The sequence below is a fragment of the Pholis gunnellus genome (assembly GCF_910591455.1).
Source record: "Pholis gunnellus genome assembly, chromosome: 19".
NCBI classification, from domain to species: Eukaryota; Metazoa; Chordata; class Actinopteri; order Perciformes; family Pholidae; genus Pholis; species Pholis gunnellus.
This window is the reverse complement of record NC_136546.1, coordinates 12,826,859-12,842,416: the sequence shown is the minus strand read 5'-3', so window position 1 is coordinate 12,842,416 and position 15,558 is coordinate 12,826,859. Positions and strand designations below refer to the sequence as shown.

The 15,558-nt window shown below is 45.1% G+C and overlaps 1 protein-coding gene across 2 annotated transcripts in view; it reads right to left on the bottom strand.

Moving 5' to 3' along the window:
* Positions 1–13,811, bottom strand: part of stxbp5a (syntaxin binding protein 5a (tomosyn)) — a gene marked incomplete at its 5' end in the record, with an annotated part of 80,599 nt that extends 66,788 nt beyond the window's left edge. For both annotated transcript variants that reach the window (XM_079179815.1, XM_079179816.1), the window contains 2 exons: positions 11,307–11,404; positions 13,674–13,811. In XM_079179815.1, the coding sequence (XP_079035941.1) occupies positions 11,307–11,404; positions 13,674–13,811 (236 nt within the window). The remainder of the gene's footprint in view (positions 1–11,306; positions 11,405–13,673) is intronic.
* Positions 13,812–15,558: the final 1,747 nt, after the last annotated feature.

Sequence of the window (15,558 nt, the reverse complement as noted above, 5' to 3'; positions counted from 1 at the left end):
TGACTCCACCCAGACATCATACTAGCCTAACCCCCCCCCCCCCCCCCCCCCCCCCCGATACCACCAGCCCCCCAAAAACCCCGCCCAATTTGGGCTGAAGGGCAGTGTTTGATTACTTCAACATTTAGTTTCAGAGGTGAGAAATACATCTGAAGGGGAAACATAACCGTGACTGTGCCAAATATTATCTGAAGGTAAATATCATAACCACTCTACTAGCTAACATGTATGGCGCAACGAGGAGCTTGTGCTGCAGGGAGGGCAGTCCCCGTCTCTGCTATAGGCGATTTAGTCCAGTTAAAACAGTAGCAAGTGAAATATCTAGTAGTATGTATTCCATAATATGCCTACAAGCAACATTACCCACATGGTCACAGTGGCAGTGTAGGCTTGTTAGTTACGGCTGACAGAAACACTAATATTCTCCAGCTGGAGTTGGTTTAGTTGAGTATGTAGAAACGAGCCTTTAGCAGAGAAGGTAAAAAAGCATGAAATAGACTCAAATTAGGTAATACTATGTCTGGGACACATTGAAGGAATACAACTATAGAAAGAACGTGTGTGTGTCTGCCATAACAGATGTTTCACCTGGATGCAAGCTTTGCTGGATATTAAGGCCTTTTTGAGGCTAACGACACATAAATATAGAACCACAGGCAAGGGCACGCACCTACTGTATGTATGCAGCTGAAACCACATGCAGCTCTGTCTCTGTCTGCAAGAGCCTTGGCACACACACACACACATACACCCACATCTCAACACACAAACACGGTGACAGGCAATTCCTCAAGGTCTGGTACCTTGGGAACCTTTCTGTCGTTCCTCTTCTGTGTGTGTGTGTGCGTGTGTGTGTGTGTGTGTGTGTGCCTGTGAATGCCGTGTGTGTAGAGGAGCTAGCAGACAGAGACAGAGACAGAGGGTCTGGATTTTAGTAAGGTCATAACCAACCATTTACACAGCCCACAGCCATTAGGTGCTCATGGTTTGTCGCCTGTACGCATTCAAACCAGAACCATCTCTTATTAACACACCTGTGATACCACAAACATACAGCAGCTCGGAAAATGGTTGTTGCACTCTTACAATGGTGTCTTTACATTACATTACAGTAGTTTACAAGCTAATACGAATACAATAAGTGCTAAGTGGAAGGCTCAGGGTAGTACCTCTTTAATTAGTACGCTTAACTAGCTCACATAAAATGTAGTAACAGTCAATCAAAGTCAATCAAGTTCTCGCTTTTATATCATTGCAGTAAAAAGAGCTAAATTGTCACTACCTTCTGACATTGAAATGAGCAGTGTGAAGGATTTGGTGGGATCTCGCTGTGAGGTTGCAGATTGCAACCAATTAAATAATAGCTCACGGTATAGGTGCGAAGCTGTCTGTAGTACTGAAACGGAGCGACAAACACGGTTCCCGAGCCTGCTTGCTCTGGTTGTAGATGTAACTTTTGTCCTTAATTCCGTTCTCGCCATTGTGGCAATCCACAGACAGAAGTGAAACAACAGGGAAGTGAGGGGACAGTCAACGAGAGAGGGAAGCAAGCAGCACACAGCTGTTTCTACGCACCTCCATCTGCCGATTTCATGCGTTCAAAAAAGATCTAGCGCTTTGTTAGTGTTACGTTCTTCGGTGAGTGCTCTGATTAATAAATGTATTCTTTGATTTTTGAAACACTAGCCCTGTGTTGTTGTTGTTGTTATTTAGCCTTTCGGAGGTTATATCACCAAGATGATGCTCCGATTGTCCTCAAAATTTGCAGAGTGCAACTTAATCCATCATTGTTCGCGATGTTCATGATTTGTTCACGCACACTACGGAGATTGTTTGACAACACATTAGTTATTTTCACATTTGTATTAACGGTATTATTAATAGGCATATGTTTGTACCAAAAAAGGCTATATATTATGAGTTATTGGGAGAAACCAAGCAATTCTGTGTAAAATCAGACATTCACCACCCCCATATGGCCTGAATGGAGTGATCCTTTGTTTCCTAACCAGATTTTTCTGCCACAGCGATGTTGCGACAGTGAGATTGGCCATCAAATCCGGCTCTTTAGATTGAATCTTCGAATATTCGGGGTCATCCCTAGTTGCCTCTTAATTGATGCATTCTTAGGTATCATAAAAGGTGTAGCATGACAATATTTTGACTCCAAGGAATAGAAGTACTCAAACGAAAACGTTGCTTCAAGATTAGAAGAGTGAGTGTATGGTTCTCTCACTAGTGTTATGTACCCCGATGGTTGGGAGAAGAAAAGATGATTAAACGACATGGCGACAAAAAAACAGCCATAGGTATCAATAGCCCATGTTTCACAGAGATGTATGGTTTGCCCTTTACTCCTCATGTATGTGGACATGCAGCCATTTCTCAATTCATTACGCTCAACGTATCTATTTAGCATCATGATAGCACATCCTAACAGCTACACTATGAGCACCGCTACGTGTATAGTGTCGATTATCTGATGAGACATTGGCACACCTCACTGCATAAATGTGTGTATTAAGAACAACAAAAAGTACAAGTACATGAACTGCAAGAGGTGAGCATTAAAACACACGTAACCGTTGGCAAAACAAGCCTGTTTGGTGAAGGCACTTTGGAGGGGACATGATAAGAGAACATGGGAAACATGGGAGGGAGCGGAGCCCCCTGAGACAGTGTGGAAGATTACCTACAGCAGCGCGACAAAAGTAATGAGCTGCAGAGAATCAGCAGGGGGACCAGGGAGCACAGAGAATACGTAAATCCCATTAGAAAAAAATCCTACAATCCTAAAACAAGTAAACAATTAGTGTATATCCCTGGGAATGTGAATTGAAAAAGGGACTTCTTCAAAAAGCAGCCTGCGGTACAACAGGAGATGGAGCGAAAGAATAAAAGAGGGCAGAATACTTCACAGTTATTTCAGCAGTGTGGCCCTGCAGAGACCCAGAGGTGACATGAAGGGCAGGGAGGAAAGCGAAATGACAAAACCTTTGTGCTTCACTGCATTCCGTAAGCCAGACCCTCTATAAGCACCACAGGGACTGTGCCACACTGACAGAACAGTTGGACCCAACAGCCACTAGGGCTGTCCTCGACCAAAGAAAGTCTTAGTCGACCAACAGCCTGCTCAGTTCCTCCACAAAGAATCACACAGAAGCACCACTTTAGTTCTGGAGAGATGTGCTCACAAGCTTCTTGGGAATAAGTCATGCAGCATGAACAAAGCATATAGTGAAGTAAGACCAAAACCCCTAAAAGGGGGCAACCCTAGCAGCCCTATCTGCCACACCTCAAGCAAACCACGTCAGCCATCACAAGTCAATGAGAAGCCTTTGAGTCAGTCACGTCACCGTGAGAATAAACAGACACAGTTACAATGTTTTCCTACATAAAACTACACCTATTTAAATTATTTCGCGAGACAGCAGCAAACATAGAAGGCTTAGAAGTCCTAGACCTGTGGACAAACACATGCTTACAGAGCAGACACCGAAGGTAATTCAAAAGGCACCGCATTCTCGTTCAACCCCGAAAATCTCACGCGGCTGGTTCTCTGTCGCTGTCATGTCCGATTTGAAACATGACAGCGACATTTCACTGAGACGCTAGATTGATGCGAAGTGATATATACATCACTGGACAGGCGAGAGCAATCAGTACATGCCATAAGCTGCTCAGGGCAAGTCGCAACAACAACTGGTGCTACACTGCCCTATTATTTATAGACTAAAGGCAGCCATCATCATTTGTCTTAGGTCTGACAGTTGTAAAGAAATTGCTGTTAATTAGATTTTAGAAGTACTGGCATTTAATCCTTGGAGATTTCCCCAAAGTGTCATGGTAATAAAAGCCTCAGACTTACAAATGAACCACAATTTGAAATCAATAGGAGGAGGTATTGTGTTACCATGTGCTGATGTACACATACCATAACTCGTGAATCAGACGCGCTGCGCAGTGACGGCAAACAAATCCAATAGAGTGCACAGGCTCATTTACTTTGGAAACGTTGACTCTTGATGATGAGGGACCTCTGTGGTATGGAGCCCGGGGCAGTGGTCAAACCCTTTGGTCACGAGAGCGCGGTTTACAATAAAGAAGCATATTGACCATGGACTAATATGAGTGCAAAACAAATACAGTACACGGTCCACACGAGTGACCCCAGCTGTGCCGAAAACGCATTTGTGTGAAGTCAATCCTGTCACGAATACCGACAGGCGGACAAGCACTGCGTCCCTGGTTGTCACTGTCTGGAAGACCGAGGGGCGCGGCACGTTTATTTCCAAGAACACTGCATACTAAAAGGATACATGGGTCTCATATCCTAAGTTATTGTAAAATCATCATCATCAGTACATCAGTAAAGGATAATTTGGGATCATTATAACTTTGGTCTTTGGCCATTTTTTCGACCCAATAATAAATATGTAGGCAGGATTAAAGCTATCAATCAAACCTGCTGTCATCTTTCTAGTTACGCTACACCCATGAAAAATAGATGGCCAAAATGTTCTGAAAACTTGAACTGGTTCTACCAACCAATACCACAGCTTCCGTGTCGCCTAATGATGCCCGTAAATTGTGATAACTATTTACAACAGACAACCTGGGTAATAGTTTGCTGTTTTGCCAAAAAAAGACGGCTGTTGTTCCTTGACCTGTCAGACCTCTTTATATCAGAATCACTCCGTTCTCAGATTGCATTAAATAATGAGAAAATGTGCAGAGCGATGCCTACAGAACTGCAGCATCCATCTTCCAGTTTGATGTCAAGTTTGAACGCGATTTGATGTGTTGCGTTTACTTTCAATTAATGCTATCGAATTAGCGCTTCAAAAAACACAATGACCAGCAAACCCAGAGCAGCAAACGCTATATAATTTGCGTGGCCAAAACAGTGTCGCTTCACATGTCAACAAGCAGTCAGAATGGAGCCAAACCAACCATCAAGCAGTGCAGTAGGTCCGCCCTCTGAGTGTATGTGTACAAATCTGAACCCATTTATTCTCTCCAGCCCACATGACACTGTGTATTTACGATGAGCCGCTCAAGCGTTGCCTTCCGTCTGTTGGGAATAATTAGCGCGCAAGTTGGTGACCTCTCAGACACACACACACACACACACACACACACACACACACACACACACACACACACACACACACACACACACACACACACACACACACACACACACACACACACACACACACACACACACATGCCCTACTCTACAGCTTGCTTTCTATTATTTTTGTATGCGTTTAAAAAATTTGCCTTTTGAGCATTATTTCTTTACCCTCGCATCAAAATGCGATGCATGTTACATGTTGCTTCGGCTAAATGATAATCCTAATTTACAAAACATCTTGATGACGGAGCTAAAAATAAAAGAAATCACACACTGTTCCAGACAAAACTGCTTTAGCATTCATGCCCAACAGCCCTCGTTGTTAACCTTTCTCGAGGTCATCAAGATTTCTTGTCCTCCAATAGAATTGCTCTCTAGTGAAAAATATCACATGGCTGACTTGTGATGACTCACTGGAGGAAGAAAGACTGCGCGCGCGCGCACGCGCGTGCGTGCGCGTGTGCGTGTGTGTGCGCGTGTGCGTGTGCGTGCGCGTGTGTGTGTGTGTGTGTGTGTGTGTGTGTGTGTGCATGGTTGGTTTTTGAGGGGGGGTTTTGTTTTTGCATGTGTCCGTTTCCATTAGTGAACTGGCATAATAAAACTCTCACAACATGCACACGCAGGACTCTCATGTCTGGCAAGACGGGAGCTGGCAGAGATGACGGACAGGGAGCAACAGCAGTAAAAGCTGGAGTTAAATGTACACAAACTTATTGAAGAGAAGCAACATGGCAACAAGACTTTAATCATCCTAAACCCGGATCCCATTTGGGGCTTGTCAAGGCTAAAGGACTTAAGCAGGACACACTGTCAGGATATTGGACAGAGAGAGGCAGCAAACTACATTGTTGTGGTACTGATGCAGCAAAATTTGTTTTCCATTTCTAAGAACCGATAGAGCAGAGGAGGCTGAGTGCTTTTTGGAGAGCGTGAAAGATGAAACCGGGCACACGAGGGGTCTTTGATTACGAGTACTTCACCTCAGTGAACAGGTATGCATGCACACATACGGCGTTCCCGCAATAGTGTAAAGCTGACACTGAACTGACACGAGAGCCACATCTCGGCAGCTCTCTGGTGAACTCACCACGGACTCTGCTTTTAAAATTTTTTTCTAAACGCCATCTGGCAGACACAAGCCCACTCTTCTACCAGCAGCTCTTTTAACACACACACACACACGCCATTAAACTCTCTCATCAGACGCGATAAGATCATCTCAAGCTATTCTGTCGTTTTCCCCGTCCCCCAAATCCTCCTCCCGCTTGTGTCAAAGGTAAAATGAGGTCAACTAGGATGAGATACTACCAACTCTTGATTTCGTGTGATGGAGGTATCCCCCATATACTACCTGGGAACCACTGACACAGGAATGAGCTTTCCTGTATATCACCACAGGTGTGTACGATAAATGAAGACACGTATTGATCACACGTGTGCACGCTCGAGCCGCTCACACAACTACAACATGCAGTAAATAATACAGTGGCGGCGGCAGCAGCAGCTTAACTCCTTTGATGAGACCGTTGCTGTCTCAGTCAGCCTCGTCTCCGGGCGCATTGCATAACCGAACACAGTCACAAACACACAACCCCAGGCCTGGTCTGCACTATGGAGAGCCATCTAGAAGAGTTAGCTCGCAACTATCAACCCCATTAAGGAGAGAGCAAAATGAGGAAGATGATAAAAATGCAAAAAAACAAACGGTCTATGACCGGAAAAATAATCTCTAAAAGAAGCAATGAAGTGGAAACGCCAACGTTTTTTCACCATTTGCTATCCCTCTCTCTGCGACGATGCTGAATGCATGTAAAAAGAAGAAGCCAGAGAGTCGTAGTAATCACTGATTACAATCAAAATGAATTACCATAATCACAGACATATGAATTATATGTGCTACAATCAGTGTTCTGTTAGTGGCATCTGTGAACTACCCTTTGAAGCAATTGCTTAGATTAAAAAAAAAAACAATAATCCTTCGGGGATTTGTAACATACATTAAAAGTCCCTTCGAAGTTTGTTCACAAAGAGATATATGCATGCACACACACACCCACACACACACACACTCACACACACACTGTAAACAACGTCAGTGATTGTAAGCTGCAATGGCACACTTTCATGTTTGCATCTATACAGATCCAGATCCCAGCTCCCATTTCTATGTCAACACTTTTAAAATGATTCCCATTTAGCGGTCCAGTCCCGAGAACTCATGGCTCAGTGAGATTCTCCTGTGACTGCAGACAAAGCTTGAAGAGTAGCACCGTTACTGAGTGAATCAGAAGGAAGATTAATGACGGAGATGTGTCATAGTCAATCTATGCTATGACCAAAAGCCCACACAGGGCCACTGCCAGTCATAGCAGTTACTGCAAAGCCTGTGTGCGCGTGTGTGAGGGTGTGTTATTGTGTGTGTGACTAAAGTTGTCTTTGCAAACATGTGTGCACCACTGTCCATCCGCATGAGCAAACGTTTGCTCCCGTGTGTGTCAGTACACATACAGTATTTGCGTGCGCACATCCACTAACATTTGTATAAGTCATCGATCATCATACGCTTGTGTGTGTGTGTGTGTGTGTGTGTGTGTGTGTGTGTGTGTGTGTGTGTGTGTGTGTGTGTGTGTCTGTGTGTGCAGGCACACGTGTGTGTTACCTATGCCTCCTCCGAACGTCTATCCTGAAATACTAACTCTTTGTGAATGTGCGTTTGTGTGTGTACAGTGTTTGCCGCCCCAATTGTATGTGTGAGTCCTATAATGTCCTGCGCCTGGCGATGAGATAATCTGGCAGAGCATGGAGTGACAATTTGATCAATTGCCGGCTCACAGGGAGTCTCTGAGTTATAGTGCTGCCATCTCTCCTGGCCACCACCAGTAAAGAGCCATCTCTCCGCAGAGATGAGCCGCCACACTGTTACACACACAGCTGCAGACCACCCAGCAGATAGACACACGCACAAAATACATACACATACAATAGACTGTCGTTTGATGGCGGTCAGCTGCAACAATCATCCAATAAGGCCCCTGCACCGTGTTTTCTGTTGCGGAGTGACAGTATCTCTGATTACGTAGTGCTCTGGAAAAATTGGTAATTTACACCCACATTATTCTTGCTTTAACAAACGGGGTGAATCAGCAGAGTATACATTTCAATTATCAAGGGTGGTGACTTTCTTCTATTAAAACAAAGAGAAAGAAACTCGTGTTTACATCCTAAATGGATTATTTTCAAATAAAAGCAGGATACCAGTTCTGGGTATTGTTTGTCAGCTGTCCTCGAACCAAAAAAAATTCTTAGTTGACTACAGCAACACTCAGAGGAAAAATAACTGACGAAAGAAAGTAGTAGAAGTAAACAAGATTTCTTCGGTTATTGATGCTCAATTCTACTAACTCATTTTGGTTGGAATGATTGAGGTTCCATTCCTTGCCTTATAATTCCACTTTTTAATTCTAATTATTAAGGTGTTGCAGAGACCTTTCTTTATTTTAACTGTTATATTGGGGCAAGTGTTTCCCTTTAGATTAGGCTGTATGCTTTGGTTAATGTAATCTTTCTGTCTAGAGGCTGATGGATATCAATTAACATCAACTTTTGCACTGATGAAAGTTCAGAATATAATATATGTTTTGCCTGTTTTCGCTGGCTTCATGATACCAACGCTGTGGGTCAACAACCTGCTGCCGATGTCGTTTAACAGCAAGACAATTCAAATAGTGGCCAAAGGGTCTTGTGTTGGGTTTAAGCAATATTAGATCAAATGACAAGTGGCATCAATGTAACAAATTGAGTCCAGTCTGGTCAAGAAATAAAGGATATATAGGAAAAGAAGACAATGAAAGTTCTCTGCCTCTCATGACAAACACAAACCAAAAGACTTTTATAATTCTGCATTTCCGAACAGAGCATCTCTACTTTGTTTTTCCCGCAATTACACTGCTAATCCGACAGATAGCTAATATGCGTGCCGTGCTTGCACAACAAAATCTGTTTTGTAAATGCTCACAACTTCTTTTAGCTCCGGAGAAAATGTACAGAAAACAATTAACAGCAGTGTGTGCACTTGGGCATATCTGTCTCAGTGCATTACCACACACAGATCAATAAGGATTCTATTCTTGGCCATTAGATCTTGAAGCAGGGATAGCCTGCCTCTCTCACTCTTTCCGATCTATTCCCTCTCTCCGCTCCATCGGCCCGTCCTCTCCTGCCAACCTCTTTCTCTATGCCCCTCCTTCAGACAACACCAAAGGGACATTGTCATCTTCCCAGCTGGACAGTGGAAGCAGCAGCAGAGTCAGTGGCGAGCATCAAACACGGGACAGTTTTTGGGGGGGATCACAGAAGTGATTGGCTTTGTGGCTAGAGGGATCAGCCGTCTCCTCTGAGGATTCATGCACACACACACACACACACACACACACACACACACACGCATAAATTCACTCGCACTCATGTACACATCCACACACACCTCCTGTTCCTGCTGTAATTCTCAGTCCACTGCCACGCTGCCAGGCTGAGGCCCTTGATCTGCCACTTCCTGTAATCCTCCATGGGAGAAGGGTGCAGCCAAATGTCCTGCCAGGCCAGCCAGGCAAGCAAACAAACACACATACACACAAACATGCAGACACACAGATAGCCACGAGTTGCCTCTAAGGGAGAAAAAGAATGACCTCCAGGACATAGATGTGTATCGGCGCAGGAGTCCCAGGATGTCTCTATATGCAAATATGCAACTTGATATAACTTGAACCAAAATACATGACAAGATAAAAGGACTGCAACGCAAAATAACATGAACCGTGAGATCCATTATGCCCCTTTCATTTGTGCCATGCTGGTATCGTTGTCATCAGATAAAGAGACAAGGCTGACTAAACAGCAAATGACAGGGGAAGAGAACCAAAGAATAGATGGATGACTCCCAATTCACCTTCCCCTGACTCCGATAAGACTCTATCTGATCCACATCACTCAAACACAAGAGATTCCTCTGTTTATTCAATTTCAAAGTGACCAGTTTCAGCCAGAAGGAACCATCTGACAAGATCATTTCAGCCAAACTAGGGATAGTCTGAGGGAGTTGTGATCTCTAAGCTGATTGGTTATAGGCATCTTTGTACACCACGAGTACAGCTTTTTTTTCTACTGATTTTACCAAGCCTGGAGCTCATGGGAGTAATGTACCAGCCAGCAAGACATAAGCCCCATTAAGCTTATTCACCAGCTCCTGCATCAGCCCTGACATAGTACTTCTAAAAGAGGAGGGATTTCATCTCCGATCTTCTAATACATGTGTACCACTGACCGAAACCATGAATTTCTTCATCCAAAGCAGAGCAGCTGTTGAATCTGTAAATCTCTAGGAACATTCAGTCCCTTCCAGGAAAAAGTGGTGCATCATTATCTCTTCAGTCTCCCTCTCTCTGCTGTTAAGAGCAGAAAACACTCTGAAGGTACATAGACTAGATTGTACCATCGTCTTTTGAGCAGTCTGGTCAACATGGCTCTGTAGACTCTATGCTCACTCTCCTCTGCCTGAGAGTTTTCTCTGTTTTCATCCTCACCTCTTCAGCGCAGGTGAACAAGAATGAGTCACGACCGGAGCTGCCAGCAGGTGGGAACGGGAGACAGCCAGGTGGACAGCCCTTCATCACACCGTAATGAGCTGGCAAAGGTTGTGGGACAGGCATGAGAACACATGGAGGACCTGTAAAAGCAGCCTGACACAGACGAGCTCGCGGGCGTTCTCTGTAGCTATACGACTCCCTGCGGTGCCATTCCATCACAAGCTGTTGTCCCCGTTTGTGTCAACGGCCCCACATTGCAAGGAAGCCGACGCAAGCTACCTCCACCACTTACTTCTCCAGCTCAACTGCGGCACATACTTCAACATGCGGCTAAATATGGACATTTCAGTGGCATGCCTTGTCACATTTTCAACGTCGGCTCCTCATTGCTTGTTCCCGAAAACTCTTCAGCGTGCTCTAAAAATACCCTGAAACCCCACCGATGTGTGCAGCATCTGACTACTGCAGCTCATACATCTGTTCACTTACCTGCTGCTGCCTCCCAGTTGATGCAGGGACCTAAAGGAGCTTCCACAGGCCATGGTAACCTATCACACTGGCAATGACAAGAGAAAGGATACAATCTGAGAGCTCCACTCTGGGTGCCGATGGCCAGTATCTTCTGCACAGGGTCGAAAGCCATGGACGACGGCTGGTAGGGAAAGCCATGACGGACAGTCTGAAAGACGTGCAGACAGATGACAAAAAAAGAGAAGATGTTATCAATTTGCATTTCACAGCAGGGGTGTTGTGTTGTCAAAGGATATCACACACCTGCTTTTGGTAAACAAAGGCCCAGATGGATGTGGAGAGTGTTATGAAGCGGAAATGTAAAGCCTGGAATTGCACAGACAAGAGAAAACGAAAGAGAGGAACAAACGCGCTTTCTATGCACCGTTACTCTGTTCTTCGCGATAGATGATATTTGGCTTTGCTATTTAGGACCCTTCTATAATCGTGGGCCTATTTTGAGATTCCTTCTCTCCCATTTCACTCTTTTTTATCTCGTTTTCCTTCTCTCACTGCCACCCACATGATGTCGTGATTACACTGAAGTCTGGAAATCAGAAAACACGGAAAACACACCAATAAGCAGCGTTTGGTGATGATTTCTTTGCAGGGCCTTCTATTTTTTGAGTGCGTTGTCCTGTAAGGTGTTTGTGTTTTCGGCACATTTGTTTGTGTGACTGCAGCTTTATGGCGTCAGTCAGCTGGTGGTGGGCTTGTTGGATTTATTTGCTTAGCGGCAGAAGGCTAAAGCACGTTACATAAAAAGCACTCAGTGCAGCAGAGACACCTGCCTTCTCCGCAGAGAAACATTACAGAGAGTTTCGGTCCAGACAGACAGTGATGGTGCAGGGGCGGGCGGGGTGGGGGGGGGGGGGTCTTGTTTAAAGAGACTTCCATCTGATGCTTGGCTGTGGATCAATGTCAGTCAAACCTGCCATCTCCGAGCTAGTCCTTCCAACAACAATATCCCCTGAGCCCTCAGGTGTGTTGGTTTGACTCTAGATTATGGATTCTAGTTCTCTAGTTCTCACCTCAGGCACTCTAACATAATACTCCTGACAACTGCTAATATGTATAATATGATTGCAGTTCTTCAATGTTCACCTGCCCAAGCCTATGTTTTCGTCGGCGTGTCTAAAACAGACAAGGTCAACAATCACATGACTGTTCCATGATGCTGAGCTCCAGAGGCACACAGAGACTCTGCTACGTAAAATAAGATGAAGCCTATCAATGGCGATGGGCTGTGATAGCTCCCAGACCAAAGGGTTGTATTCAGTATTATAAGAGAAACTGGCCTACTTGTCAGAAAGCTACTAAAACCTACAAATGCTTTACAGAAGTATGAGTAACTTTACCGATGACACATTTAAAAGACTCCACAAATCAAGCCAGTTACAATTGTGCAGGTTGTGTGGAGAAATCAATAGCAAGCGCACAGTGGTGTCTATAAAAAAAGGCCACACCAAACCACAAAGGGGGAAATTCTTAATAAACAGTATAGTGGGCTAAGATGTAGCATGCGTAGTGTGTAAACTGCCATTGGATTCCTTTTTTTTTTTTTTCTTCAAACAGGCCCCCACTCACTTCAGGCGCCATCAGTCCCCAATGGATCGATGATCTGGGGTTAAAGTAGTGTGTGCTTGTGTGTGTAGGTAAGTGTAGGTGTAGGGGTGTGTGTGTGTGTGTGTGTGTGTGTGTGTGTGTGTGTGTGTGTGTGTGTGTGTGTGTGAGGGAGACAGAGCTAGAAAGAGAGGAGTGTGAGAGGAGAGAGAGGTGGGGGAAGAAGGGGATGGAGAGACACTGTGAGGAAAAGACATCACGAAAGGGGATGGCACACACTCGCACACGCACATTAACCAGAAACCACCGTTTTGCTAATCCAAACCCAGCAGATTATGCAAGAAGGGATCAGTTTGGCCCAACCCCTCGATATGACAGTTCATGCCAAACGACACATACAGCAAAGGATGCTATTTTCTCAGAGGATTAAGTCCTATGTTGCCATAAACCAAAATATCGCGTTGTTTTGAGAAATTGCCGATCAAAATCATGGCACAAATACTTGCAACCACACAGGAACTTACTAATGTGTATTGTCCTGTCGCCAGCGCGCATTCGCCATACAGTATGCGCATTGTAGTCAGGTACGTTACGGGCTACCTACAAAAGGCACAGAGCGCTTTCTAATGATCCTCAATCCAAACGGGATTCTTGCCGAATGTTAAATAAACATTCAACCAGCAGACGCGCTCGTTGTAGTTTATAATACAGAGCGAAATTATTGGCCGATTAATTTATTTGTCATGTGGAGCTCACCGAGATGGCATCACGCGCAGTACAAACTGTGAATTATAATTTAAAAGCATACATGCGGAAGGAGTAACCGTGATAAAAAAAACAACCAGCTGTGTTATAAAATCATCAGGCTCGCCCACCTTGCAGAGCTGGAAATGGTCGGACTGGAGGGTCTCCTGGATCAGATGGTTCTCCTGTGGCCCCACTTGGACAGACGGGGTGGAGGACGATACCTCTTTCAAGCCGTCCAGCACCTTCCTGATGTTGAACTTCTTCATCTTCAGACTGCAGAGCACAGAATTGAGATCACCCGCAAACGATAAAGGGGATAGCCACTTTCTCTCTTACACACACACACACACACACGCGCGCGCGCGCACACACACTCAAGCGCTCTCCCTTCTGGTTTCCTGTGTAAATCTCACATTTGAGTGATTGTTTTTTAGCGCAGTCTCCATGCTGGAAGGCTCTGGCGCACACCGCACAGATCGCTTTTTTTTGTTATTTTTTTGGACGCGTAAATTTGGAGAGGAGCTGCTTTGGATGTCGGTGCGTCGGTGTAATTTGCTCGGAGTCCGTGCTGTGCCCCACTGCGTCTCGGTGGCTCCGCTCTTCTTCTCGGCTTCCCTCCCCTCCCCTCTCGGCTCTGTGCGCCGCTCAGCCAAGGCGGAAACGCAGCGCAGCGGTGGTGTTGTTGGTGCTGCTGCTGCTGACGCTCTTGCGCATGTCTGACAGAGCAGAGGCTTCAACGCAAATCCCGCCACCTTGCCAGCCCCCCGCACACACACTCTCTCTCTCTCTCTCTCTCTCTCTCTCTCTCTCTCTCTCTCTGTCTCTGTCTGTCTCTCTCTCTCTCTCTCTCTCTCTCTCTCTCTCTCCCTTTCATCTGCCCCCAGCGACAACGCCCCCTCTCTCCCCTCCCCTCTCTCTTACTCGCACGCACACATAGTAGGTTTTGCTCCACTGCACCTGGTGATGTTGGGATGCTGCAGCGTTGTGATCGTCTGTGGAGACAGACGGGCGCTCAGTCCCATTCTTTTCGACTACACCCTCGCCCTATCCACTCCGCCTCTTGTTTGTGTGCTGGCGTGGAAGGTTCGCAATAATAAAGGCCATCCCAAACCATAGTGGAAGAGGACTATAAAGCCTGGCTGTGCTGGACTGGGGAATCGGAGAAACATTGCATAAATGTGCTGCATTTTCCTTTCGCTATATTTTTCATGGTGGGTTTAGAGAACATATCAGGAAATGCAATGACATTAAAATAAAACATGGAAATTAAAGCATCATTGTCCCTGAATTCATTTTACATTTCACTTATACCTCCAGACATCAATACAAAAAAAAAAAACTTATGTTGGCAATACTGATTTGGTTTTATTGTTTAGGTATTTGCAGGGAAGCTGTGCATAACAAAACCCAATAGCTGAGCAAGCAATGCATCTAGCAGTATCCATGGTGATGGTTGTTGTTTCCTGCTAATAATGGAGTCCCACGGTTTACCTGGTATTTATACCCTCCCTTTGAAAGTGTTACATCATGCAGTAGTAACTCTAGTGAAGCACTACTGATGAGGGATCGGTTAGGGAAAGGTCCCCAACCATGGTGACAATGCATGTTCCCCCTGATGGGACCTTAGAGGCTTCAAAGTCAAAGGCCATAATGTCTTTATTTTAAAACCCTGTTTGGACACCACCCAACAATAAGCTCCAGACAACGTTCTGCAGATTTTGTTCATCCAACATCCAAAAGTGGATCTGCAGAAATGGTTAACAGTGACTGATTTGGTTTGACACTTTTATCAATAACGCGCCATGTTCGGCGTATGGCAGTTGTCAGACATGTCAAGGCGAAGCGGAAGAAAGTCCTCAGTTCAGATCCAGAATTGTGCAGAGTTTGCATGTTCTCCCTATGCATGCATGTGTTTTTCCTCGGGGCTGCAGTTTCCTCCCACAATCAAAAAGGTGTGCTGTCAGAATTGACACTGAATTGTCAACTCTGCGAATTATAGGCAGGTATAACAGA